Source organism: Semicossyphus pulcher, unplaced genomic scaffold, assembly GCF_022749685.1.
Source record: "Semicossyphus pulcher isolate SPU_LCO1_2020_fin unplaced genomic scaffold, fSemPul1.0.p SCAF_10, whole genome shotgun sequence".
NCBI lineage: Eukaryota > Metazoa > Chordata > Actinopteri > Labriformes > Labridae > Semicossyphus > Semicossyphus pulcher.
The window spans coordinates 13,422,291-13,448,953 of NW_027211604.1; the positions used below are offsets into that span (position 1 = coordinate 13,422,291).

The following is a 26,663-nucleotide window of genomic DNA, read 5'->3' on the forward strand; positions in this document are numbered from 1 at the left end:
GCAGCTCATTACAGCCAAATTGGGGATGAGTGTTGGCAAAAAAGTTCTTCATTTCCCTCGGCTTGGTTATTGATGTTGGAGTAAAACTTCTTTAATAGAAGATTACAAATAGATGTGGAAGCTGTGATGCAGAAAGGAAAACAACATGTTGCAAATATCTCATTTAGAAACAAACTGAGGATGTCAGCTTTGCGTTTGGCTAAAGTGAACACCTGGAACATTCTGTATTTCTCATTTTCCAACAAAAGATTTTTGACTTGCTGATAACAACGTGTGCTAACCTGCCATTTGCATAGAGATTACAGAGGCATTTTTAATACCCTGGCACAATCTGGATGGAAGACGTGGGGATGCGAAATAAAGCGGGGACTTTCATATCTGATGTTGCCTCATATGGCTTTTCCATCAAACTAGCAGACTGTCCTCCTGTTCTAAGAAATGCTACATGTGCAAATGAAGGATCGGAAAAGGAGCGATTGAGTGCCATTACGGTACATTAGCATGCAGAGTTTTTACACCTAATTACACCAGAATTATCCACACTTTTACCAAGGAGGTTTAGAAGGAAAAGATGTTGCTCTCTGTTTGACCTCCAGATGATGGTCACCAAAAAGCCCACTTCAGCTGAGTCATCTTTTATTTATCACTATCTCAGCGGGCAGTTACACCTCAAATGGCCACTCAGAGCCCGAGATAGAAGAAATGTGGATCTTCGTAAAAGCAATGAAAGATCACTGAGTTGAAAAAGTAAAAGAGTTCGCCTTTTTGCTGACAGTTATAGAAACTAGAGCCATCTGTGTCTCTGTGAAAACCACTTTGGAGAGGCGATGTAGCTGCAGGCACGAGGAAATGCATCTGGATGGGTAGGGGAAAAAAAAAAACAGGGGTCTCAGGTGTCAGACTGAATGACAGACATTTCCTGGCACCCTGGGTGAGAAAACACAGGGGAAACATTTTGTTCCCCGACAACAAATCAAGGGAAACGAGGCAAAAATGCAATCAGGGATGTCAGGAGGGGAAAGAGAGAAAAACAGAGACGGGGACAGACAGAAATGGCTGAAAATGACTGCAGCAGGGCACCAAAAGGACGATGATCTGAGAGTCATATTGCACATCAAGGGCCCATCAGTGTGCTCTTGAATAAGTTAGAATGAAGAGTAATATTCATCTTTTATACAAAATGTCAAACATATGATGCTTTGGGTCCAATAATGTGCCCCAATTGTAGCATTTTCATAAAATCACACCAACTTATAATTGAAGAATTGGGCCCTTTTGTGCATTTCAACTACAGTGAGAACACATTTTTGGAGCAGTTTTTTCCATGAAAAACTGGCAAAAAACAACCACAGCTTCCCCAAAAGTTGACCTTCCAGATGTGCCACTAAATCATTCATAAAAAAAGACGCACAAAGCGATCCTTTTAAGCTCACTACCCTAAACTCAGCCTGCATATCACGAGAAAAGCCTCATGAGACAACAGGATCGATACACACAAATGAGTACCAATGTTGCCCATGCAATTCCATGACAAACTACAGCTCCCTCTCCTTTCTCACAACCAGGAGTGCTGGGTTTCTGCCAGCATGATGAACGATCACGCTCACCGAGGCAGCCAATTCCACAGTTTATCTGTGTATATATCTTCGACAGAAGTGAGGCCAACTTTCCAAAACTCGGGCAATTTGGCTGAGACGAGATTCATTCGTTTTCCTAATGGCCAGTTGTTGGAGAGAAAGGAACTAATGAATAAAATTAAGCAGGTTCTTTGTTTGGAAAGTTATAGCTCCAACTTAAGTTTACGGCTCCAACTTAAATTTCAGGACTTGTGACGTTCAAGGGGGCCTGAGCTGAACCATCAAACCTGAACTAATTGGTTTTGAATGGTCCTGAATATCAATATGTGACCTAGAGCTAAACTGCAGATCAGAAACCCCCTGCATGTGCAACTATGGCCTTCACCAGATAAAACGAACAAATGCCGTCCATGCTAAAAAAATTAAAAAGAGATCTAACACACATGCGGGCATACAGTGAGATGTTATCTAGATACACAGTCTGTAATATAAGTCGACTAGTTGGCATATTATTTCACAAGTTAAAATAACGATTTATCTAACTGTAAAACAATATTGATACATCCAAAGTGTCAGCTGCTAAGTTATAAGAAATGTCAGTTTGGATTCAGAAAGATGTCACATGCATATCTTGGCTACACTGTGGGTAATTTGGGGAGGCAGGGGCTAAAAAGTTAAGTTAGACTATCCCTTAAAAATAATATTACTAAAGAAAAAACAGATTCAAAGTCACCACACAAGTATCTGTGTATTTATATCATACTTCAGCTATGAGAAAAACGACATAAGCACGCGCTAGAGTTAAAGCAAAATTGTCGAATGTTACTATAGCAACCGTACCACACAACTCCAGCCAGCTAGCAGCTACGCGCTAGCTGTAGCTAACGTTAGCCCAATGTTAACAGCACATGACAAAAGTAGCTTACTTTCAGCTCACAGCGCTAACTGACATTATTAGCGCAGCTCGTTCACACCATAGGTTCAGACAGCCGTCGTCTTTTTCATCCTCCTCCTCCTCACCGTCCTCGATATCCGCCATGTTTAGCAACATAATGTCCCTTCGGTAACCTCATTAGCATCCTCATTGCTGGAATTCGCAACTGTAAATTGTAGCCACTGACTTCATCCACTTTCCCTCCTTTTTTATCATAACAAAAGTAATGCGGTCCATAATCAGCTGATTAACAACAATTGTATGATGTTGATTGTATTTTACCGAGTCGATTGGACACTTGTAGTAACTCCAAAGCAAGCAATTGTTAGACTAACGTCTGATAATACTGTCCCACATTCAATCAGACTTGAACCAACCAATGAAAATCAAAGGTCAACGGTCATCATTACTACCGGAAGTCATTACACGAATTACAGATATCCTTTTTACAAAAATCATTTTTTAATGTGTATAACTACACCCAGATAAGTTAATATTCCATACATGTTTTCTCTCTATGCTATTTATTGACCCCCTCCTGTGTTCAACTTATATTTACTCTGTTTACATATCTGATCTTTTATGTCCAGAATGATGTATGCTCAGAGCTTGATACTAGAAGTCTGTTTCTACATTCATCTTAAGGTGGAAAGTTTCTCTATTTTCACCTTAAATCTGATTTTAAGATGCACTAGCTGATTCTGTAACATCCCCGCAATCACAGTCCAACATGCAACTCACTCATGAACCATGTGGAAACTCAAAGCCTTCAGTGCAAATATGCTGAAAATGGACTTTTTAGTGAAGTAGGACAGCTTTTGTCAAGCGGTTCAACTTTTTAAATGAATAATATTTGCATACTTATAGATTCAGGATTTTTCAATGAGGGGAAAAAAGAATAGCTGGTAATTGGACTTTTTAAAAAGGGCAAATTATTCTGTCAGAAGGCCCAGCTAGCAAAGGGATTGTTTGCCGAATGTAGACTGAGAACCTGAAGACCCAAATTCTGTTTGAGACTGTAATGGCTTACTTTATATGCATGAGGCAATTCTATAAATGTTACTTTTTATACACTTAATTGTAAGTGGTGAGCATTAATATAAGCTACTGTAACGCCATCATGAGATACACTATTATCGATGTCAACAATATAAACTGATGAGAAAATGTTTTTGTAAAAAGGATGATGCGTTATTAAATATAGTTTAATATATTCTTCGGTGTACACAGTGTTCCTGTATGTTATCCGACTTATGAACCGTACTGCATGTGAACTAGAGTGAGACAGATTTATCAGTTTGCCAATATGGGGCAGATCACAGATATAAATCTGTATCAGCATACATGTTTTCCGATATGTCCTGATATAGTAGCCTACTTATTTTACAGAATATACAATGCAGATTACATTGCATGAATTGATTCTAGATGGTGTCACCGTGTAATTTGTTCAGCAAAGCATGCTTTGACTTTATAGCTTACAATACTAGAAATGGTAAACAGTGTAGAATAATATTAAATTCAACTTTAATGAAGTTATTGTTTAAGAGGCAGCCTTCTGACTAACTAAGCATAATATATAAACCGCCATATTGGTAATCAGTAAATGTATCCTCTCTCAAATCAGTATCAGTATCGGCCTCATATCGGTCCGGCTTCAATGTGGACCTCTTCCAGCTTATTAATTCCCAAAATGTGAACAAATGGCAGCGACTCCAATCCTCAAATGAGTTCAACATATTACAGTTGGACTGGTCTGATTCAGATTCTGAAAGCATGACGCTCGGATATTGAACACAGCCAACATCAGCACTCACCAGCCACATCTTCCTGTCTATTAAAGTCTAGCTGAAGTTCTCCCAGTCCTCTTTACGCCACTACACGGCCGATGACAGGAGGACAGAGGATGATTACATCCCCCTCACAGGCTTCCGTACATCCATCTCAGTGATGGAGAGGTGTCAGTGTGTAAAGATCAGCTGCTGGGGGACTAATTTGAATTTAAACACCCCAGCTGTAGTTCTCTGTTATAGTCAGAGGGAGAACACAGGGAGGAATCAATAATCTATTATTTTCTGCTGTTTGTGGGTCTGGGTGGAGCGATAAACACATGTAGTTATCTGTAATGTAACTTGAGATCCAATTAAAATTTAAATGTTAAAAGATACTGCATGAATACTAAGCTTCAAGCAAACCCTCTGAGTGTGCTGTAAGATCAATTCTAATCAAAATCCTGTTTTTATCATAAAAATATCCCAATTTTGAAAGACAAATATATTAATAATAATAATGATAAAAGGCTGAATAAAGTTGGCACAGAGGGGACTTTCAACTTGGATCCTTCACACATTTTTCCTTTGTGTGATTTTAATCAAAATATGACTATTTTAACCACATGTGGCAACATGATCTCCAACACTAAAATCCAGCAGGAAGTGAAGTTGCTATTTGATGCAGGTGATATTTTCCTCTGTTCTGACTCACTGACAGTGTAACCTAGAATTGAAACATGTTAGGCTATTCCATAATCCTGTCTTGGGACACAGTGGCACAGAACACCACTGAATCATACCAGGGAAAAAGGGGGAAAGTGCAGGAAATTTAAGGCCACATAAACTGCATATACAACAGACATTGACTTTGAATAGGATATTTCCCAGATTCTCTCCTATCTCTGACATAAAATGTGAAACTCATCTGCAGCACTGTTGATTCTGACTCTTCCATCCAGCTCACAAACGCAGGGAAACGCCGACAACCCCGTGCGTAAACAGCTGTTGCGCTTACCGATTCTGAGGACTTGTGTTGAGCTCAGCCAGAGCTGCGCCGCGAAGAGAAGATAGAAGAAAAGTCTCTTTTTTCTTTCCTCCATAGTGCTCCAGGCGAATCACCGCGGACACTGACACCATGACAGGGAGAAACAGCCTCTATCCGAGCGCCGGAACACCTGACGTGCCATGCCAGCGCGCAAGTTTTATTCCCACTGCGATCCTGGTCCAGTCTGCATTACTCCCTCGCACCAAAGATACTAACCATAATGATCAGCAATCGCATGAATCAAACTTTCCTGTAAAAATGTAATCCAAGTTGAATCTTCAAAACAACATCTGGCAGCGACAGAAACAGTCAGCAGCGTCAACACGTCCACTTTTACTCACTAGTCAGTGCGCCTCCAGGGCGGCAGCAGCTGGAGGGAGTGAGAGCGCGCGGATAAGCGTCAAGAAAAACGAAATGTAATTGATTTCCGCTCAAATCTTTCAAAATAAAAACCGTTTAAATCACCTGGACGTTGAGGTGTTGTTGTTCAGACACTTTGTGGTGCTAAATTAAGTTTTCTACTGAATATTTTAATGTGTAAAGTGATGTTTGTGACAGATGAATACTATTACTGCATAAATGTGCTATGTTTTCCATTGTACTTATTCAAACACACTATATTGACTGTTTTTACGAACAACCTAGAAAAGAGATTTGAGTTTCTGTGGAAGGAATAGTGGTCATCTATTTTTTTCATTATCATCTTTCAAAATTATGTTTTTCTTTCCCAACAAAACTTGAAAGACGGGCTTTTACTCTGAAGGTGCACGTGGTCTATTTTTGCTAGTTTGGCTCAATTCGCTCTGGATTAAGGAGCAGATGGATTGGCAGCGGTTCTCTCCACCGGTCCTGATGAGAGGAGAATAATCTTCAGGTTACAGCGCAGATGCCAGATTATCTCTCACTGCAGACAGGCAAAGTCTTTATCTGACTGGGTCAATGGAGTCCTTCCCATCATGCCCCGGGACTACTTAAATAACGGACACAGAACTTAAATAATGGGAATAAAAAGTGCTGATAAACTCTACCATACATCCCCACCAAAATATAGTGAAACAGCTTTGAAAAGGACATTTTTCACTTTTTCGTTTTGTCAGTGAAGTAAACAACACTTTGACATCTTGAATTTCAAACCTTCTGTAGATTATCTCTACCAGAACTGTTGTTTCAGATGGTGACATTTAAAAAAGAAAGGCAAAGGCAGCCATCTTCCTGTCTTGCTAGACTCAACAAAATCTACATCACGCCAGATTTGACATTTTGTGTTTGTGGACTCTTTGAGAGCTTTGAGCCGAGTGATCTGAACAAACGTGCAAACCTGCCAAATCAACCTGGACCTCTGACAAACCGCCTATAGACAAACTTCATTAAGTCTAAATTACAATCCAGCCTCTACAGACGGAGTCCTTGGCTACAGTCCCAACTGGCCTGATATGAAAACTGAGCAGACTATTAAATAGCACACATGTAAATGCCTGACAGAGCTGCAGAATTTAGTTTATAGTGAATTAAAGAATACAACTTTTAAAATAGTTATTATACCTTTATGCTATGTCGTGTATTTTACTTTATGTCATAAAAGTTTCACAAACTCTTGTCTCTTCAAAGTTTTTACCGCCTGTACTTTCAGAATGTTTGTCCAGTCATCCATCAAAATTGCTTTTATCCTTTATTACATTATACCTTAAATTCAAGAGCATGCATTGTACCGGTGGGACTGCAATTCAATCTGCAAAAGCAGCTGGCATAAATCATTTTTATTTGATCAACTGAATGTGATCTTCCAATAACCTCTGCGAGTTGGTTCTCATGTTAATAGAAATGCCGTAGTAGGTCTACCTGTGAGGGAGACGTTCAGGTGTCCAAGTTTTGTGTCAGTGTTGCAAAGAGGATAACGGCTCTTTGATTTCATGTGTAACTAAAAAAAAACGTTCACACAAAAGTAAATTTAGAAAATTTATTTTGACATAAAAATGATATTAATACTCCACAGTTTTATGTACGAACACAGTTTTCAAAGTACAAAGGGAGGAGTCAGAGGGTGTGCCTTCGCGGCCAGGTGATTGTACCTCACAGTCTGAGCGTCCTTACTGGGCCACCACCACCCAGTAAGCTTAAAATCTAAGAAACCAGCATCATAAGAAAGGGACAATAATAAAAACATCCAAAGTGTAATGTTTCCCTCCACTTCTACTCACACTCTGATCTGAGTCGCTCGCAGATTTCCCTCCTCACAGTTGGGTAGTAAGTGCATGTTCAATACATCCATTAAGGTGACTGTGTTGATCGCAGTAATAAACGTGTTGTGATGACATTTAGTGAAACAGCACAGCCTGGTGGAGAAGGGAGAAAATGCAGAAGAGGTGAGGAGGAGATGGATGAAGGGGTCTGTCTTTGCGGTTGCGATGCTTCTGGACATGAGGAAAAAAAGAGCTGGAGAGAAAAGAAAAAGATGTCCGGGCGATCACAGGTCAACTGCATGATCGCTGTCTCTAAGATGGCTTGTTGAAAACCACCTTTCAAAACAACAAAGAAAATTCAAGTAAAACAGGATTGTTGAGTTTTTACTCTATTAATCAAAGATCTGGAGCAAGAAGGAAGCATGGCAAGTGGGGGAAAGAGGGTCCAGAATATAATTGGTGTGATGAAATAAGTTACTAAAATATCAATGACGTTTTATTTGAGCGACAAAAGCAAAGAGCGGACATTCATGTGAAGGCGCAAGCTCTCAGAGAGAGTTTGTTTCTGGCACCAAACACACAAAAGGTGGTGTTGTAACACTGGGCAGCTGAATGTGGTGTAAACATTAACAATACAATAAAAAGGCAATCGTTAAATAAAGCATAGGTCGACTATCTGATGTCCAAACTCTTTTTAGAAAAAGGATATGCAAGGAGACAAAAGTGAGCATCAAAACATTTTCATACGGCACTCTATCGCACTCTGACTGTACACCACTGTATGTGCAGCTCGTATTAAGTTAAAACAAAAGCACGATAAAGCTAGTTTGATCTCACCATCTTCTTTTTACACAGCAGTCGTTAAGCCAAAAAGCCCCTGAAGAGAAGTTCAGTAACACACAGCCCTTTGAGTTGTTCAAATACAAACGCAGTTTCTGAGTCGGAAAAAATATAACACCCACATTCCTGTGTTGAAAAATAGACATTTTGTTTGGCCACAAGGTAACAGTTCAGTGATGATGTCGCTTCAGTACAGCGCGTGCACGGTTACAGTAGCTGCCTGGAGTCTCTGTGTCGGTGCTTCTGTGTACATTGCGCACTCAAAAACGCACACTTGCTTGTTTACTTGCGTGTACATGCAGTGCTGTTTTGTTCATAAAATACAATTCCACGATGTGTGATGCGAAAACAGTGACGACCTTATATACTCTCTGAGTACATTTCCTTATTCGCGCGGGATTGTCAGGATAAGGGAGATGCAGGTGAGGCGGGAAGAAGAGGGTTGTTTTGTGATGCAGGGAGGACTGGCTGAGGTTTAAAACCTTCTATACACATTTTCTCCTCCAAATTCTACATATTTAAAGCTTATTTCTTAACTCTCCTCTGTTTTCTCTTCCTCTTCTTTATGTAAAAACCTCCATTTATTTCCTCTCTTCCTCTCTTTTTCCTTATCAGAAGACGTCACTGTTGCACCCGTTCGCAAAGTCCTCCCGCCGCACCCATATGACGTCATGGTCCTTGTTTGTGGCCCCCTCCACAGCACACTGCTTCGGGCGAGGGGCGAGCTTGACAGTCGGGGTTGCACAGCGGGAAAGAGAGACGCCGCAGGAGGTGTAGGAGTCTACAAAGTCACCATCGCGCTTTGTTCGATCACCTCCGGTCTCTACTCGCCCGTTCAAGTTGAGTCCGTCCATCTTCCCCTCCAGGTTGGGAGGTTCCGCCGACGCGGCTCGGACCGACTTGCAGTACTCGTCGTCGTCGCTCAAAATGTCCGTCTCCTTCACCTGCGCCATGTCGATGCCCTCCCCCTGGTCTTCATAGCGAGCAAGGTCGAACTGCTCCTCCACCCAGCGGTCCGTGTCCTCTCCTTGAGGTTTGTGGGGTTGAAGAAGAGCATGCTGGGACAGCGGTGAGTGCGAGGAGGGGTCTGAATCGCTGCTGTTGTTGTTGTTGCCGTGGAAAACCAGGTCGGTGTCTATTGTGAAGCGGTTCCGCACTAGCTTCCTGCGGGCCAGCGTTCGTGATGGAGCTGATGCTAAACAGAGAGAGAAGATAACAGGACATGACATTTAATCTTGGTGGTGTCATGTCAGAGCTATTGGCACTTCATATAGGTCCTTTGTTCCTTTGTCTAAACGGTATAATAAGGTTACTGCGAACTACAAGATATACCTGCTCTGTTCATGCCGGGCCGCGCCCCTTTAAGAGCACACAGACGTTTGCCCCCGAAGGGGACGTACTGCTGGTTGGGGGGCAGAGACTCTGTCTTAAGAAGCTGCCGCCGCTGCTTTTCCCTCAGGATGGAGTGCACTGCTTTCAGAAGGTCCTTCTTACTGTCTGGAGAACTGCACATAGGACAAAAAACAGGAAGTTTAATATGTCTTTTGTTCCTCGGAGCATTCCTTTAATTCACATGTTTTGATTCTTTGTACCTGCAGCACAGCTGGAAGGTTCTCTCTGGTCTTCCTTCAGATTCCGATCTCGTATGAACTATCTCGCACACAGCCGTACCCTCAGAGTCTGAGAGGAGAGACAGAGATGTGATCTACATTTATAAAAGCTTTCACTTAATTTCCGTCATCAATTTCTTTCCCCTTAACAACAGGCCATTAGGCCAGATAAACGATAACACTTGAGCTGAAGTGCCAGAGGGTGATTTAAGGTCCACCTAGGACACAGATAAGATGTGAGGAATATCGCACGCACGCCTCCTAATAGGTATTCATCTGTTTTGTTTGTCGTTTATTGTCTGCGGGAGAGAAAAGCAGCAGCACCAGATGGACTCCAGAGACTTTGAAGCCACTGCAGAAATTATTGAGTCATACTGAGAAACAACCTCTGAGATTTGGATGACAGACTGTCTCACATGCAAATGATGTTTGCTATGACCTCCAGATTAAAATGCAGAGTAGGTTTATTCCTTAGAGAATAGTCTGATGAGGGCTCCTGTGCACTGTCAAGTGGTGAGAAAATATAGTGTGAAAGGGGGAAAATGGTAGTTGAAGCACTACTAAAATACTGAATGTGAATCAAAGTCAATATCTACCTTATTTAGGTACATATGCTTTGCTTAACAACAGATGTTTCCTGCAGATTTGACACATTCTGACACAATCTGCAGCATGTGCAAAAATAAAAAGTTTTCCCACTGAACAGACTTTCACTACAGACATCTGGCTGACTGACAACATCAATTTTGTGGTCCGTGCTTCCCTGGCAAGACAAATTTATGTCTCCACACGGCGCCTCAGAGAGCTTTCAATTCTTGTCAAACATATTTCAGACTAATTGCTGGATAATTAAAAGGATTTCAGAAGAAATTTGATCATACAGGTCATGAATTCTTATTATGCTTCAGAAAATTAGTGGCTGAATTCTTCTAAAAACACAAAAGTGTATCTTTTTCTACTTCTTTTTTTGTACAGTTTAACTCCCAAAATCAAATGTAGTTCAAGTCAACTAGTTTGGGACATAAAAGTGAAATAATCACTTGAGTTCGGTGTGAAATTGACCTGTCGCTTAGCTTGAACTGACCCTAGAGACCAAACCTGTCCTCAAAGCGCTGATGACACTTGTACAAAAAGTGATGCAAGACCGAAAATGACTTTTGCTGCACGTTACTGTATGAAAATAGACTTACTTGCAAGGTTGCGGACTTGAAGAGAGTCTGTTGCAATCATGTGACGGAAACGGAAAGGATCTCTGTCATCACTCACAGACGCTCGGTGAGACGCGCCCTGAAAGAGAGAGAGAGAGAGACTGGTTGGATATATGGTACAAGAATAACAGCTGCAATACGTCAACATGACAGCAGGGAGCACAAGAGCACAATGGCAGACACAATCCACTGTACTGTTCTGCACAAGGGAGACAGTTAAGTGTGCATAAAGTCTGCTCAGTATTTTCGACTGCAAATAACTTCCCCTCATTAAATTCATCAAAAACAGTTTTAAAAAGCACTTCAGAGGAAGCCTGGAACCAAAATCTGCACGCTGTGTCACTGACTGGATTAATCAACAGAAAAATGACAACAAAGTACTCACAATTTTTTTCCTGTGCTTGGAGCTGTCTTTGTACACGAACACGACCGCTGTTTTGAACACTGAATGAAAGCAAGGGAGAGATGAAGAGCAAAAATGAGAGAGACCATTAGGAGGGTCTGCATTCCTTCATCGCAGGGATCAAAACACACGTCCTTCTCCGATTAAAGCAACACGTCAATGGATGCTTTTATTACTGGCACAAGAAGATGAAACTGGACCAAAGTCACGACACTGCATGCACAAAGAAGGAAGGAAAAGCCCTTATACCATGTTAATGTAATATTCATTACCGAAGGTGTCTGAGTGGAGTAACATTTTAAGACGGAGTGACACTTCTGAGTGTGTGAGAATATCGTGTACTCGTGCGAGCTGCACTTCATGTGAAAAGTAAAAAATAACGTCCTTCATGTAATATGCCCGACTGCCTTTTTCCTTTTACCAAGAGTGTTTCTTCACAGTCTGAAATAGCACTCAGTAACACGGCAGCATAATATGGCATACTGTTAAGTGCCACATGCCTGCAAGTGTTAAGATGCTCTTATATAGAGAGTATGTATTGTTTCTCTAGAGCAAAGAAGATTCAGGAACATTTCTCTTTTGTCTTTTTATGCACTGTATTTAGGCTGTTTGTCTATTTTGTAAAGCCTGAGCTTGAGTGCTTTACACATCATCTGTCAACCTGAAATCTGCACATGTGACAGGATTTTCTAAGTTATGTAATCAAAACATGCACCAAGTGCACAGTTTATCTGCTGCAATGCAACCACACCCAACAGAAAGGTAATAAATACCACCTGTATGAGCTTATGTCATGTCTCAGGGAAATCATTATGATAAGGATTAACTCCATGGCTGTTGAATTATATATTGCAATGGATATAACTGGGTAAATCTGTAAATTAAACTGTAGTTCTATTTCAACCATAGACTGTATAAAAAGATGGACGACATGACAGCTCCCTAAAAGTGAAGCCAAAACCTCTCTATCGCCCCCTGCTGACTGGCTGCAGTATAGGTCATAAAGCCCGCCTCCTCCATGTTAACAGATGGGACATGAGTCAAACTATGAAATCAAAATACACGCTAAATAAATGTTTCTCAAACATGGTTTCTGTCATTATAATTCTTATCATGCTGATTTACGAAGTGTTCATCATTCTGACAAGTTTATTTTTAATTAGTTATTTGATGCTGTAAAAAGGATGATTGACAGCTCTGTTGACAAATACGGCTCCTGCAGCCGATCTGTTCCCGATTAGCAGAGTAGAGGAGGAACGGCGAGAGGAGACGTAACTAAAACAATCACAACAGTCATTGAAGTTTACATATCTGTGAACGTCTGCTTCAGACCAACACAAAGAAGCTGTTCTGATGCTAAATACACCAGGGTGCGGGATCTATGCTGTTTTTTCTGGTAAGTTAAGTGTGTGTTTTGGCTAGTGGAAGTGGTTACAACAGCGCCCGTCACCGGGGGTATTTTGGTTTTAATTTTGGAGTAGATGATGAGACAATGAGAGCAGATGGAGACGCGTCGTACATCTTTATGTACAGTCATTGATTTCAGCCCTATACACCCATGACACTTCTACTCTAGCTCACATTATGGCCCAATTCAGTGCATACAAGGGAAACTATGAAACATTAAAAAAATATTTAGGCATAAAAAAATCCCTACATAAAGAAGCCAATAGTAGGGCAGAATACATTTCATAATGCATTTTTAAATCCACATTAATCCTTACCAAAAGCAGCCAAATCAGGGTCCTTTTTGCTCTTGACTAAAGAGGCTGGAGGGTTAATCCACATCACAGTAGAATGCAGCAAAAGATCTCCCATTGAGAGGTCCGCCACCTGAGAGAAATAGAAATAAGAAACTGATTGTAAAGTACAAATTTCATGTAATTGGATAATTCACTGGATTCCCGATGGATAACCTTCAATAATAAAAGGGACATAATCAAGTTTACCTCCTTTTTATCTGCAGTCTGATCGTTGATGAGCTGGTCGAACACAGCCCCGTACTCCTCATGAAGCTTCTGCATCTCATTGATGTGACTCGCAACTTTGTTCATGGCCTTCATTGCAACTGGAAGGAACAAACATTCATTACATCAGAAGCTCCATTACTTATAGAACGATGGGTGTGGAGTACGGACTGCATTATATAATAAGAAACAAGAGAGGCTTCTTACCATCCAGGTGGTAGTGCTCCTCACTGTCTGGGTCTGTGAGCGAGTAGAGCTCCCTCAGCAGCAGCGGGTACTTCAGGACCCTCTGGATGGGTTTGATCAGGTACGACTCCAGAGTGGATGAATGTTGCTGTCTGGGGTTTCTCACGGCCAGGAAAGCTTTGAAATCTGGGTCTGTCTTTGCTGGAGGAGCAGAAATATAAGTCATTAGTCCTTCATTCATTAAACAACATGCATCCAATTACATACTAGCCCCTCAGTTATCACATGCGATGGATGGTAAAGAGCAATTAACAACAGTGTGAGAAAAGGAGGAAGTAGTGGCTGTGTTTGTTTTTACCTTTAGCCAGCACCTTGGGGACTTTGGTGTGGCTGGCGCAGAAGGCGCTGTAGATCTTGAAGCGATCGGCATAATACAAGAACGAACCACCCAGGGAGAAGAGCACTTTCTGTGGAAACAAAGAGAGTATCATGTTATCACAACTGACATCTCTTTGCTTCGATAAAGGCGGTGATGATGATGCATAGACTTCATCGACCTCCCCTCCCCTCACCTTAAATTGCTCCACTCTTTCCAGATGCTCAATATTCGGCACCAGTCTGATTCCATCTTCCAGCGTCCGGAGAAACTCCACCTGGAACTCCACCATCTCTGCGAGGTTACCGAACAAAACGTCCAGCTGCAACACACAAATAAAGAGCATCATTCTGACACCGCGACCGACTTAAAAGCACCGTCATATATAGTTGTTTTTATTGTTGGAATACACAGATCAGATCAAAGGAAAAAAGTACCTCATCCTGCGTAAGGAAGCTCTCTTGCTGCAGAGGTGTCAGGTAGCACTCTATCAGGCAGCTCAGGTCCTGAAAAACACGAAGAACATGAACGTCAGCCGCTGATCAAACGTTTAATGAGGAATGAGCGAGGGCATGTGTGGGCGTCTGGCTGTTTCATGTGGAGTCATTACTGAGGATTTCAAATAACAGGAAGAACTCAGTTCTCACAGGTAAGAACATAACGCAAATTACACATAAAGTATGTCAACGCTCTACACACCCATTGCTCTGAGCATTACACCGACAACAACATGATATAGTCATGAGTAAGAGATCGTGTGTCTGCTCAAACAGGTTCAGATAAAGATGGCGGACTCACTAGTTAGCAGTGTGTATGACTCGAGGAGAGCTTGTACTGACCTTGACATAAGTTTTCTCCGTCTCCACAAGTTCATTGATGACTTTGCGGAGTTTGTCAGCGTGGGAGAGCTGTCTCTGGGCGGCGTTTCCCGCTGCGGGCGGAAAAGCTGACACGGGGCTCGGGGTGAGGGACGAAGAAGAGGACGATGAGGATGACGACATGGGGCAGTCCAGGGGATTCATGTCATGGAGACTGCGGCAGAAAGCGGTGACCTGCTCCGTGCTCTGCACAGAAAGAAGCAAAGAAACATTTTAAGGATTTATTAAGGGTAGTTTTACGGAAGATTCAGCAAAAGCACCATCAAGTTTTGCAGAAAGGAGTAAAACCCAAAGCAGGCCTATAACAACAAGCTTAGTGTTCATGCAGATAAATGCAACCAGCTGGAAAATACGCACCATCAACAATTCATACAGCACATTCTTACACAACCTGCCATAACAACACCCACCTACATCCTTGATATCAAAAATACCAGGCGTGAGCAGACCTGCACCCTCCCTTTCTTGCTATATAGACAAATACTAATTGATCTCGCAGCTAGTCAAGAAACGATGACGACAATAAGAGTCTAGGCTTTGCGTGAGGGTCAAAGGCTTCTGGGAAAAGCTCAGATGAATCATTCTAAGTATGGATGCCTTCAAAACCCACACAAGTAAAAATGAATAGTTAAGATCAAGAATTTTTTGTGACATTAAACTGTTTCTTTTATTCCCAAGGCTCTGCAGGTGAGTGTAACTCTGCGTAGGCGCCAGAGGAAAGAAGAATAGAGAGAAAGCGACACAGGAGCGTCATCAAAAGTGAGAGGCGGGATGTGTTAGGGCGAATCAGAAATGTATCATGAGTAATACTGCAATACTTATTCCTGCGATGCCAAAAGCAGTCTTTAATCCTTCCAATGTCTGCAAATACAACCCCAGAATTCACTCTCTATGATCACAAATACCACACTATCTCTGGATTCATATCAAACAGTTTTGTGTTGTTTGCAGGCCAAGTCCTGGCAGGCTTTACGAAGGAGTGGAGTGAAAAGAGAGGTGTGTATTTACATCCTTTCACCGTCTCAACTCAGCCACAACTAGTAGATTAAAAAGACAATTAGCAATGAGAATCTCCTTGAAACACGGTGGAGTGAATGAGCTCAGCCCACACGCAGCGCACTAATGCAAGGGAGTGATCCTTCATGTCCACCCTTAGTCCAAGAGCAACACTACACGCCTACTTCAAGCCTCAACAAAACTCCTGACTGTCACTGAAGAATTAAACTTTGAAAGCTATGATTTGACAAGGCTGTAAAATAACCAGGCATCTGGTTTCATTTGGACCAACTGCCGTGAGTCACTGCAGCTGATCAGGTGATGCAAGCCAAAATGTGTATCTGCAGAGGAAATGACGCAGGACCCATCTTATTTTTTAGCCACTGCTTAGTTTCATGGCGTTTATGCTTATTAAATCAACCCCGCAGGCGTTAGAGTATTCATGAAAGTACTTCATGCAACACGAACATCCCTCACGTGTGCGAGGTCCTAAAAGTGTTTTATCAACCGTCATGTGTGATAACTGATTCGCAGACAGCTGGTCAGACGGGGACACGGCCTGTCTCTGCTGATTCTATGGTTTGTCTCCTGCTGGGCTGCGGCGCTGACAAACACAATTTTCCATTGTGGTATTCAAACCAGTTTGGCGACGCTGCGGGACGCACACACACAAGATTTGACGGCAATGCTGAAAATGGAATCCGAGACGAGATGAGCTTCTTTACTCACAAGAAAACCACAACAACGTACATCACAAGTGTCAACATTACAGACAACGTAACACTCTCTAAGCTGGTCTCACTTATGTCGATGTTACATTAACTTCTTCTGTTGTGCACAAACAGAAACACATACTGATCCGTGTATTTCTATACGCACAAAGCAGAGTGACTCTGACAGCCGCGCCGCTCATCGGAGAGGTCTTGCCCTTGGAAAGCTGGAGGGGTTTCGGACAGATGGAGCGGCGACAGAGACAGATGACAGCGAGAGATGGAGGGACACGGTGGAGAAGGATGGCGGGATAATGGGTTTTAGCAGCGCTGCTAATTAAGAAGCGAAAGGAAGAATTATTCCAATCTGCAACTTATTGATGAATTAAAGGATTCAATTATCAAGTATTGCATTGTAAAATACAGATTAAATATGCCAGTTGTTACATTTGCAGCAATGCATCATGTTAAGTGACGCAATGAGTAATGTATTATTCATGCCATTAACATATGAACATGGTGATGTAGGTCTGAACGCTGAAGTTCATGGAAGTTGGATCAGACTAGTCTTACATCAATTTAATGGCATGCTACAGAATTGTGCCTCTAACCTTGGCACTGCTGGTGCCGTCACATGATCACTGACCTCGGCAGGATCTTATCCACAATACGATCAATAACACACACACACGAACGGGCTCACCAGCTGTAACATATCATAGATGGATTCGGTCGAGTGTTTGGAGTTCCTGTTCCTCCTAAAAGCCGACATGCCGACAGGTTAAACGCAGGTCAACAAGGAGTCAGGTGTCCCGCTTTCCCTCTCCGGGTTGCTTCCTCTTTGCCTCTCAGACGGATCTGTTTTCATCTTCCTCCAAAAATGTGCGACCGACGCTCTGCGCAGGATGTCTGGATCCTCGTGTCCAGCCAAACTTGCGTATAAAAGTTAAAGCCTGCTACTGCTCTGCAAAACTGCTCGTAAATCTACAGTCGCAGCTGCACAAATAGGTCATAACACAGATTGAACGGAGCAGATTGCAACAAAAAAAACAGCGCTCCCATAAAACCTCATCCTACAGCATCTATCCAATCTGTCCTCTAAATCCCACCGACTGCCTCGGCGTGCTCCCCTGTCATTCCCACTCTCCTCTTCTTCTTCTCCTCCTCTCCCCTCTCTGTCCTTGTTGCCCGTCTCACCTCCGTCCAGGTGTTTCAGAGCAGCAGCAGCAGCAGCAGCAGTGAGGTAGAGCACAACATTAAATAACCAGATCAAACATCACATCCTCATGAGAGAAGGAAGAAAAGAGGGGAGGGAGGAGAGAATGGGAGGTGAGGAAGCAGTGGGTGGTGAGAGCAAAACACTCCAACGGGAAGAGACAACAGGCATCTGGCTTCTCTCTCTCTCCCCTCTCTCTCTCTCTCTCTCTCTCACTTAGAGACTTGTGTCACTGCACTTGGGTAGGAAAGCAGCCTCATTAAAAATCAGGTAAATGAGTCCCTGAAATGTCCCAAGCATCAACTAAGCTCATCAAAATCAGTTTCAGACAGAATAAGTGATCAAACCCGGACAGGAATTAGAAATAAAACATACCCAGCAAAGTAAGTAAAGTCCTGACGCATTTAACATCTCCTTCTGACGGTCGAGGCAGCGCGAAGTTAATCCTACAAATGACATTGTATGCAAATCTAACAGGACTTTCAAGTTCTCCCGATATAATTGGTTCCGTCTAAAGCTTGAAAATCACCTTCTCAGTGCTACCACACCTGCTGCACACTTGTCATTCCTGACAAACAACAGTTACATAAAACAGGAGGCAGGAATCAGACCATGCCTTAATTTCCGACTGATATGAAGAGCGGAGATAAGAAAAGAAGGAAGGTTGAGGAGTTTCCCTTCTTCAAACAAGAATACAAGTTGCTAAAGTTTGTGATCGAACTATTTAAATGGTGCAAAACGTCAATGCGTCTGATGCAAGTGATGTTTTGACGATGTACATATCATCAGCAATTAAGCTACAGGTATGCAACACACAGCACTTTAAACTCAGACAGGAGAAGAAGAAAACAGCTTATGAAGAATATATGTTGAATGAAACAGTTAAAGGCAGGCAGTAAGTAAATAAAGGAAGCCCGAGCAGCCATACCTTTCTCTCTATGCAGTCCGACACACGCATTTTCCAACCCAGAGACGAACCTTTACCCCTTTACAACATGTACTACACATCACACCCGCCCTGCTAGTACAGACAGACACTAGTACAGTATGAGGGAGGAGCGTGGAGACAAGCACAAACCTGCTCTCACACCCGTCAGCTCAGAGCATGCACAGGGAGAGCCAGGGTAAACACAGATTACACATGCACTTGGCGTACAGACACACATGACACACGCGGTGTGAAGCATTCGGACATGTAGAAAATACACAAATGCAAATACAATAAGATAATAAAATTCTGATGTCATCTACGTGTGTTTTGACCCTTTGTTGTGTCTCAGACAGAGCAGGCAAGTACTTGTCACAGTCGGTGAACACAGCCAGGAGGAATGAAAGGGAGGGAGGGACGGAGAGTCTTAGAGTTCAGTTTCAGCTGAAATCAGGGAAACATGCAAATCCATAAATCCCAACGAGGAATGATGGGATATATATACGGCATGACAGCGAGGGAGAGCGGGAGACTTTAATCATTTAATCTGGAGTGAAAGGATGATGATGCCATGACACGAGTCTTCACAATTCCACGCATGAACGTTTGGACTAAAGCTGTTGACTCGCTGTAAGAGTGTCTTCCTACAGCAGAGGGAAGTTGTGAGGCTGAAGTGTCGGGGGTTTTTCTTTCTTTCTGTACTATCAAGCCTTAAAACAGAGCATTCATTTTTTATCATACATAACACAAACACAGAATGCTATATATAAACGGCTGAATACTGAAATATTTCAATGAATTTTGGTGTCAATTTGATGTATTTCGAAGAAGATCTTTTACTGTTTTTGTGCTCACAAACATCATTGTTGTCTTGCAGGCTTCATAAAATCAACAAAGAGCTCCCCCTAGTGGTAGGCCGTGGGATTACAGCAACAACCGAGACAGCGCTGTGAGGAGAGGGAGCAGCTTTATGGTTAAAGATGTATGGTACCGAAGATACAGAGTATTAGGGGTACATTAAATTCATAACTGACATTTGTAGCAGAAATGACTGATAATAAGTCCTTAAACAATGGGGATAAAACCCCAAAATTCGAAGAGTCACTCGTGCTTGTACGTCAGCTTTGTCACATGCTGGACACGTTTATACGCTACATTTAGACGCAAGAAGAGAGAGAGAGAGAATATAATTTTCAACAAATTCTCCACATGCAAGGAGCAATTTAACCAGAATTACACCATCAAGATTCAATCAAAACAAACCCTGATGGAAACTGCCTCCCCACCCTTCAAGCACTGAATTATGCATTTTCCATTTCATATGCCCCAAAGACAAACTGATAGAGGTTTGTCAATTATAAGCGGCACTTGTCAGTGAGGCTGACTACACCTTAGAGAACACAAGCAGTCGCCGTCATCTCTATTATCGCTGTAATCGCGGGCAATCGTCGTTTTATACTCCGGTTATCATAGCGAGGAGGTGGCTCTGTGCTTTGTCTACAATAATGAACCTCCCTGTTTCCTGCGGCTAGCCAGACACTCATTTATCTCCACTAAATGATGTGAAACACTGTGGAGAATGGAGTAATTAGAATCTGGGGATAATTAAAATTGTCCCACTTTGCCTCTTTTTTCCTCAGTCTTGCTGTCATGTGACCGCAGGCAGCGAGGGAAATGAGGTAAGACGCAATCCACGGCACTTCAGAGCCCATCGACAGAGGAAGACATAATCGAAATGAATTTAAAAAAAGAGAAAGAAGTGACTAGTTTTTGGAAGTTCCCTGTGATTCTGCGGAAACTTTGGATCGCCTTTGTTGACAGACGAAGAGTCCAAACGCTCCAGGCTCAGGTCAGGCCCACAGCCGGCTGCAGAGCCAGCAGAAGCCTCATGTTTATGGTAATGAACAACAGGGGGTTAGTGAGGAGGAGGAGGGTGAAGAAGGACAGGAAATGAAAAAGGAAACTGGAAGGAGGGGAGAAAGAGAAAGAGCATACAAAACAAATAAGGAGACGGATGATCAGAAAGGACAAACAGAAAGAACACTTAAGCTGTCGTGTCTGACACATGACAGGGTCACATTGTTGCTCTCTAATATGGGGACAGAATTTATGGTAATAAATCACTTAGCTGAAGGAAAACAAGGGAAGAGAAAAAGGGAGGACGAGTACAGGAAGCCAAATCAGACAGCAGATGTAAATTAGGAGAGAAATCTGACAGCACGTTAGGCTGGAGCAGGAGGTGAGACACCGAGAGGTGAGATGAAGATCACAGATTTCCAGAGGTTTGTTGCTACTGTTAAACTGTGTGATGTAATGATGACTTGCTCTGGAGCAGGTTATGTTTGAGATAAGAGATCACCCTGTACTAAACACAACCTGCTGACCTATCAGGGGTCTTGATTCAGGAGCTTTGAGAGCGGATGGTGAGATGGAGGATGGAGAGAGACCGTCTGATTTTATGAAATATATTCATGAAAGATATTCATCATGCTTTACTGAAATACATCTACGATGGAGACTGATAAAAACACTGAAGATAAGATATGAAAGTAAGCTTTATTTATATTTGCTCCATAAATACGTTTGATACAGCTGAGGGAATAGGTCTAAATCTGTCATAACCACCACAAAAATACATCTGTGCAACATATTAATTTAATGCAATACACGCGTTATTATAATCAATATATCCTGCACTAAGGATGGAGCAGTGATATTATAGATATAGTCATTTTCTTCCAGTTGTCCTTCCTGCATTCGGCCGCTGCAGCTGAGTGGATTTTAGTCTGGATTATAATAATTTCTTTTTATCTTTCTATTATCATAGATAGCTGACGGCAGACTGCGATTGGTCATACGCTGCATACTCCAGCCCTTTTATGTGGACGCGCTCACAGAAAGCCTGGGTTGGCTTATTATGTGATAGCAAGCGTCATGTGACCTTTTAGCACGATTGTCTTTTTTTTGTTTTTCACTGGTTATGAAACAGACTTAAATTTATTCTGATTACGCTTTATAACCTACAAAAGCAAACCAGACCATCAGCGACAAGATTGATTATTTGTATATAGTTATTTCAAATGCCTTGGGGGGGTAGGTGTCAAAAACACAACTAACTGCAAGCTGCCTGTGTTTACATTTTCCAGGGCAAATATTTAAAGTAAGTGATACAAATGACTGAGGATGTGTTCTTTTGTTAAAAAACACCACTTAAACAAACTAGGACAAAATCAGCAAAGAGAGAAGAGGTACAGCTTTGTCCACAGGGGGCGCCAAAATCAACACAAACTGAAAGTTCCACACCGGAACTTTAAGTGAAGCCAGATCAGGAAAACATACCCGGGGTATGTTGAACTCGTTCTTAGTATAGGCCCCTGGGCAATATGACATCACACATAATGTGCTAGCGTTCATTATTGTGCCTCCAACAAAATTACACAACTGATTAAGATGCTACAATGAGATTCCTGTGCTATATAAGATACTCTGCTATTGGTGACATAAGCTGAACTTTAACATAGAAATAAATGTTGTGTTTTCTAGTGTTTGACTAGATTTGAATGGAGCTCTTCTGCAAACACTGAGTGCTTTAAATAGCAATGTCCTTCAGGACTCGTGAAGAGATTTAAACAGCTTTGTGAAGTTTAGAATGCGTGATATTTTCGAAAGTCAAGCGAACCAAGCAGGCCTCTCATCCCTGTCCAGTCATCCTTGCAGCCCCGTCTGTCGCTCTCTCTCTCATCTCCTCACACTTTGCTTCCAACTAACCATGGCACATTGGAGTCAGAGAATCGCCACCGTCCAACCGGACACCCAGAGTCTAGACTGGGGCCGACTCTGACCTCACCCATTAGTTCTCCCTCCAGACTGAAGCTCACTGACACACATCCAACAGAGAACACAGAGCCGTCCCTTTTCTCCTTTCGCATCTTTTGTTCGCGTCAGCGCTATCGACAGAGAGGTTAAAAAAATGTTTCCGGTGGCTACTGGTTATCACACATCGCCTGGTAATGGAAGTGACAACCGTACCCGAGGGAGAGCGGCTGGCACACGGCGTTTCCCAGCGATCACTGCCGCGGCCCTGATCGGACCTGACGTAATGTTAATTAGAAAGTGAGGCTGCGAGCTCACTCTTTCACTCACCTGTCTGCCGTCATCAACGCAGCACAGACACATCTGTTCACGCACTGTATACAAACCAATCTGTTACTAATGTAGTAATGTGATCAGATTGATGTGTTCAACAGTGAGTTAAAGGTTTCATCGAATATTACGAACTTACAGCATGAATTAACCGTCAAGTTGGACTATTATTCAAAGCAGTTATGTGGGTGTGTGATATGGCGTAATGGTTGTGCGTGCGTGTTGGGACATTTACACTGTTTCATGTCTCAGAAGATCTTTCTATCCCAGAACAGCCTTTGTGTAAAAGGTCACAAATATCACATGAGAAGAAGCCTCTGAACGTCTCCCAGCTTTTCACACTATCGCTTTCCCCTTTCAGGCGACACGCTCACAGAAAGAGAAAATGACACTGGTGAGGAAATATTTAGTTGAAGACCTGCCAGATGAATTTCATACATCACAAACACATGCAGTCTCTGAAAAATAGATCCACAATGTGTTGGATGCAGCTACTCCACGCACGCATGCTGATACCACATCTGCATCGATACATCACACAAATGGTCTGTTAATCCCCTGCTCTGTTGCAGGTGAGCGTCTTGTCATGTTTGTCTTAGTGTGTATAGTTGTGTCTTTGCATGCCGTGTCCTACCTTCTGTCCGATCCCCATGCAGGGTTTGTCTTCCTGATGACCTCCGGGGCTCTGCAGGGTCAGCCGAGGTCCTTCATCTAAACTCACGTCTGGGGTATTCGCTGTTAAACCCGACACCTCATCCAGGATGTCCTCTACAGATGGAGACAGAGGGCAGAGCTCACTATGGAGCAATGCTAAACATACTGTAAAGGCTTACTTCCTTCTTTAAGGGTGTTATGAAAGAAACGTGTCTGTGTATCCCTCTGGATTAATGCATATGATAGATATAAAAAAAGGACCTCCTTAGTGCTGTAAACCTGAACATTTCTTTTATAATATGACTGCATAGAAATATCTGTTATTTTAACATCCGTTTCCGTGACAAATTTCCCATATACTGTCTCCTCTGCGCTGAAGGCCTCTTGTGCAAACACCCGTCCCCTCTTAAGCATGATATCATCGATAACCTCCATCTGTCTGCTGAAGTGTTTTTGCTCTCCGCCTGACCCTTTGAGAACGCCATATCCTACGCGGTGACAGCCCCGCGCTGCTGAAGGAGTTATATTAATATTCATACCGCTCTGAGTCCCTGTATAAACAATGCCAGCTTGTCAGCCCCGCGCACTGCAAGCCCCAATTCGCAAGGAATACAAATGGTGCCCTTGCATGGATAAAGAGAGCAGGTCAGAGGGAAGCTGGCGGCTGCCTGCAGGTTGCTTAGCAGACAGCACCCATGAATAATTAGAAGATGCACATATTCACCCACTGCTTAAAAAGATGGCCATCTGCATGCTCGCATAGAGGTTTCATGGAGGATGCATGATGGTGCAAGACAGGGTCTGTTATTAAAAACTATAAAAGGAATATAAATGGAGCAATGTGCAATTTTTTTATTCATGATCTTAAGCGTAGTTTGTATGTTTTTTTCTCCAATCCAACTATTTTTCTACAGATCTAATTAGCATCAATATGAATAATCCTGATCTGATTCTAATAAAACATCTCTTATATGAAAGCATTAAGCCCCTTAGTGTTTCCTTTCTCCCTTCAACTGATTTGATTAAACTCAACGAGCTTAAGCATTTATTTGAAACCATCTCTATTTGTAACCAGAGGACACTGTTTGTATATATATAAACAGTATAATATCATATACTGTTTAAAATACAAACAACTTATCCCATGTTTGCACTCTTATACACGTATGTAGAGCAGGAAGTTTTACCTTGGCTCTGGGAGAAGATGTCCGTGGCCGGGTCCTGCTCCCCATCGGAGCGCCGGGGTGGAATAGAGCACAATAGTCGAGAGTCCAGCTGGGGCACGGTGCTGACGCTCAAGGTCAGCGCTTGGTTTACGAACGCAGCCCTCATATCTTCCATTTGGAGGGCAGACGCAGGTTTACCGTTCAGCAACAGGATCTCATCCTCTGCTTTCAAACCTGGTGGAGAATCAGAGGAGAAAACAAGGTGAAAATTCACTTCAAACAATATCCTTTAAAGAAGCTTCATTTTTGAGAGACTTCGCAATAGAGACACAATAATAAATGCAATGCACTGTAGATGAGTGCTAATGTGAGCAAATCATCTAAACAAACAAAACTTTACAGCCACTCAACAACAGCTGAGCGGACATGTTGGGACTCTAATGTGTTCCAGTACATTAAAAATACATCCTTCCATGCTTGTTCGCTCGAGGCAAATACTGATCTGACATGACTGGATGGCTTTAAGAAGGTGGGTGCATTGCCTGTCTATTCCTGTCCTGTCATCATCTATACAGTCTGTGTGTTCATATAGATGAGAAAGAAGCTATGGACTTCAGTTTGAGGCTTTCTCTCTAGCCCCTCCCCTCCACCACCTGCACCCAGCTCTGCTAATTGAGAATTAGCACTCAATCAGCCGACCAATTAGCAGCCAATAAACCTGATCGGTTGTGACAGCTGTTTAGGCGGTCTGACAGCGGTGTCACCTGCCCCTCGCAGCAGAATCTAGTAGGCCATTGGTTTCAGTCCTGTAAGCACAGTCACACATGGTCACTACTTGTTGTTTCCTCTGATTCTATATCGTGTACTGTATTAGACCATCTGTGATATGGCTTTTATAATGCTACAGACACATTCAGGCACACACACAGTTACATATATAGATGCACAAGGCACACATTTAGCCCGAAGTTATGACCTACTTGTCTGGGATGTGAAATGTCAGCTGTAGCAGAGTCTTTATTGGACAGAGAGAGAGATAACCCCTCAGGCCATATACTGCTGTGTGTGTATGACTGTGTGTTTCGTGCATGTGTCTGTGTGTGTATTTCTGTAGGGGGAGGAGGTAGGCAGGAATTACAGTGAGAGAAAGAGAGAGAGAGAAAAAGACCCTTTGGGGCTCCTTGTCCAGTGCTGGCCTGGTTTCTGCGTGCACCCTGCGGAAATGGAAGCGTGATCTCTTTCAGTCCCCATTCATCCTCCTCACGCTCAGTAAAACACGCACACACAGGCTCATCCCAGCGTACACATGGAGGACATAATGTTGCGCCTGACATACTTAACTCTCTGATTCAGCAAAACACAGTTTCACAAACATGCATTGTGTTGTCTGGAAGCTTCTTTCCGTCTCTACTCGTCTATAGAAGAAACAGTGCAGCTGTATGCTCTGGCTGCTAAGCTAGCAGCTTTTAGATTGCTAATGCATTGGAGGACACAATCTCACACTTGAGTAACCTCGGTCTGATCCCGGGGCACAACAGTGGGGCATGTTATTTTCTATACATTAGTGCTGTATCTACAGAGCTGCCGTGTGTTTCTCGAACCCATTACGTGTCTCTGGCTCTGTTAGAGATAGGGACCAGCGAAGAGGCGGGGGGTTGATCTCTACACCCTGCTTTTCATAACGCGGTCAAATGGAGACAAAGGAATGCTGTTTTTATCCTTTGCCCTCAGGAAGGAGGAGAAAGACACACATTCATAGCTCATAAGCAATCCTTTTTTTTCATAAGGTCCTGGCACATCATGATTTTTTAAAGATTAAAGCCAGAATTCAGCAGACTATCATACACAGTGAGCAGGACAGGTGATTTAAGATG

General features: G+C 42.6%; 1 protein-coding gene across 4 annotated transcripts in view; it reads right to left on the reverse strand.

Moving 5' to 3' along the window:
* Positions 1–7,271: 7,271 nt before the first annotated feature.
* tiam1a (TIAM Rac1 associated GEF 1a) overlaps positions 7,272–26,663 on the reverse strand; it is a 53,498-nt gene continuing 34,106 nt past the window's right edge. For 2 of the 4 annotated variants that reach the window (XM_069667193.1, XM_069667203.1), the window contains 14 exons: positions 24,811–25,023; positions 23,604–23,737; positions 14,938–15,162; positions 14,536–14,604; positions 14,295–14,420; positions 14,081–14,189; positions 13,744–13,923; positions 13,519–13,637; positions 13,294–13,402; positions 11,552–11,610; positions 11,149–11,245; positions 9,941–10,028; positions 9,681–9,853; positions 7,272–9,543 (listed from right to left, as the gene is read on the reverse strand). In XM_069667193.1, the coding sequence (XP_069523294.1) occupies positions 8,960–9,543; positions 9,681–9,853; positions 9,941–10,028; positions 11,149–11,245; positions 11,552–11,610; positions 13,294–13,402; positions 13,519–13,637; positions 13,744–13,923; positions 14,081–14,189; positions 14,295–14,420; positions 14,536–14,604; positions 14,938–15,162; positions 23,604–23,737; positions 24,811–25,023 (2,285 nt within the window). In that variant the 3' untranslated portion in view covers positions 7,272–8,959. Of the gene's footprint in view, positions 9,544–9,680; positions 9,854–9,940; positions 10,029–11,148; positions 11,246–11,551; positions 11,611–13,293; positions 13,403–13,518; positions 13,638–13,743; positions 13,924–14,080; positions 14,190–14,294; positions 14,421–14,535; positions 14,605–14,937; positions 15,163–17,385; positions 17,447–17,879; positions 17,894–23,603; positions 23,738–24,810; positions 25,024–26,663 lie in introns of those variants that run through there. The other 2 variants (XM_069667221.1, XM_069667212.1) reach the window with 2 other exon arrangements.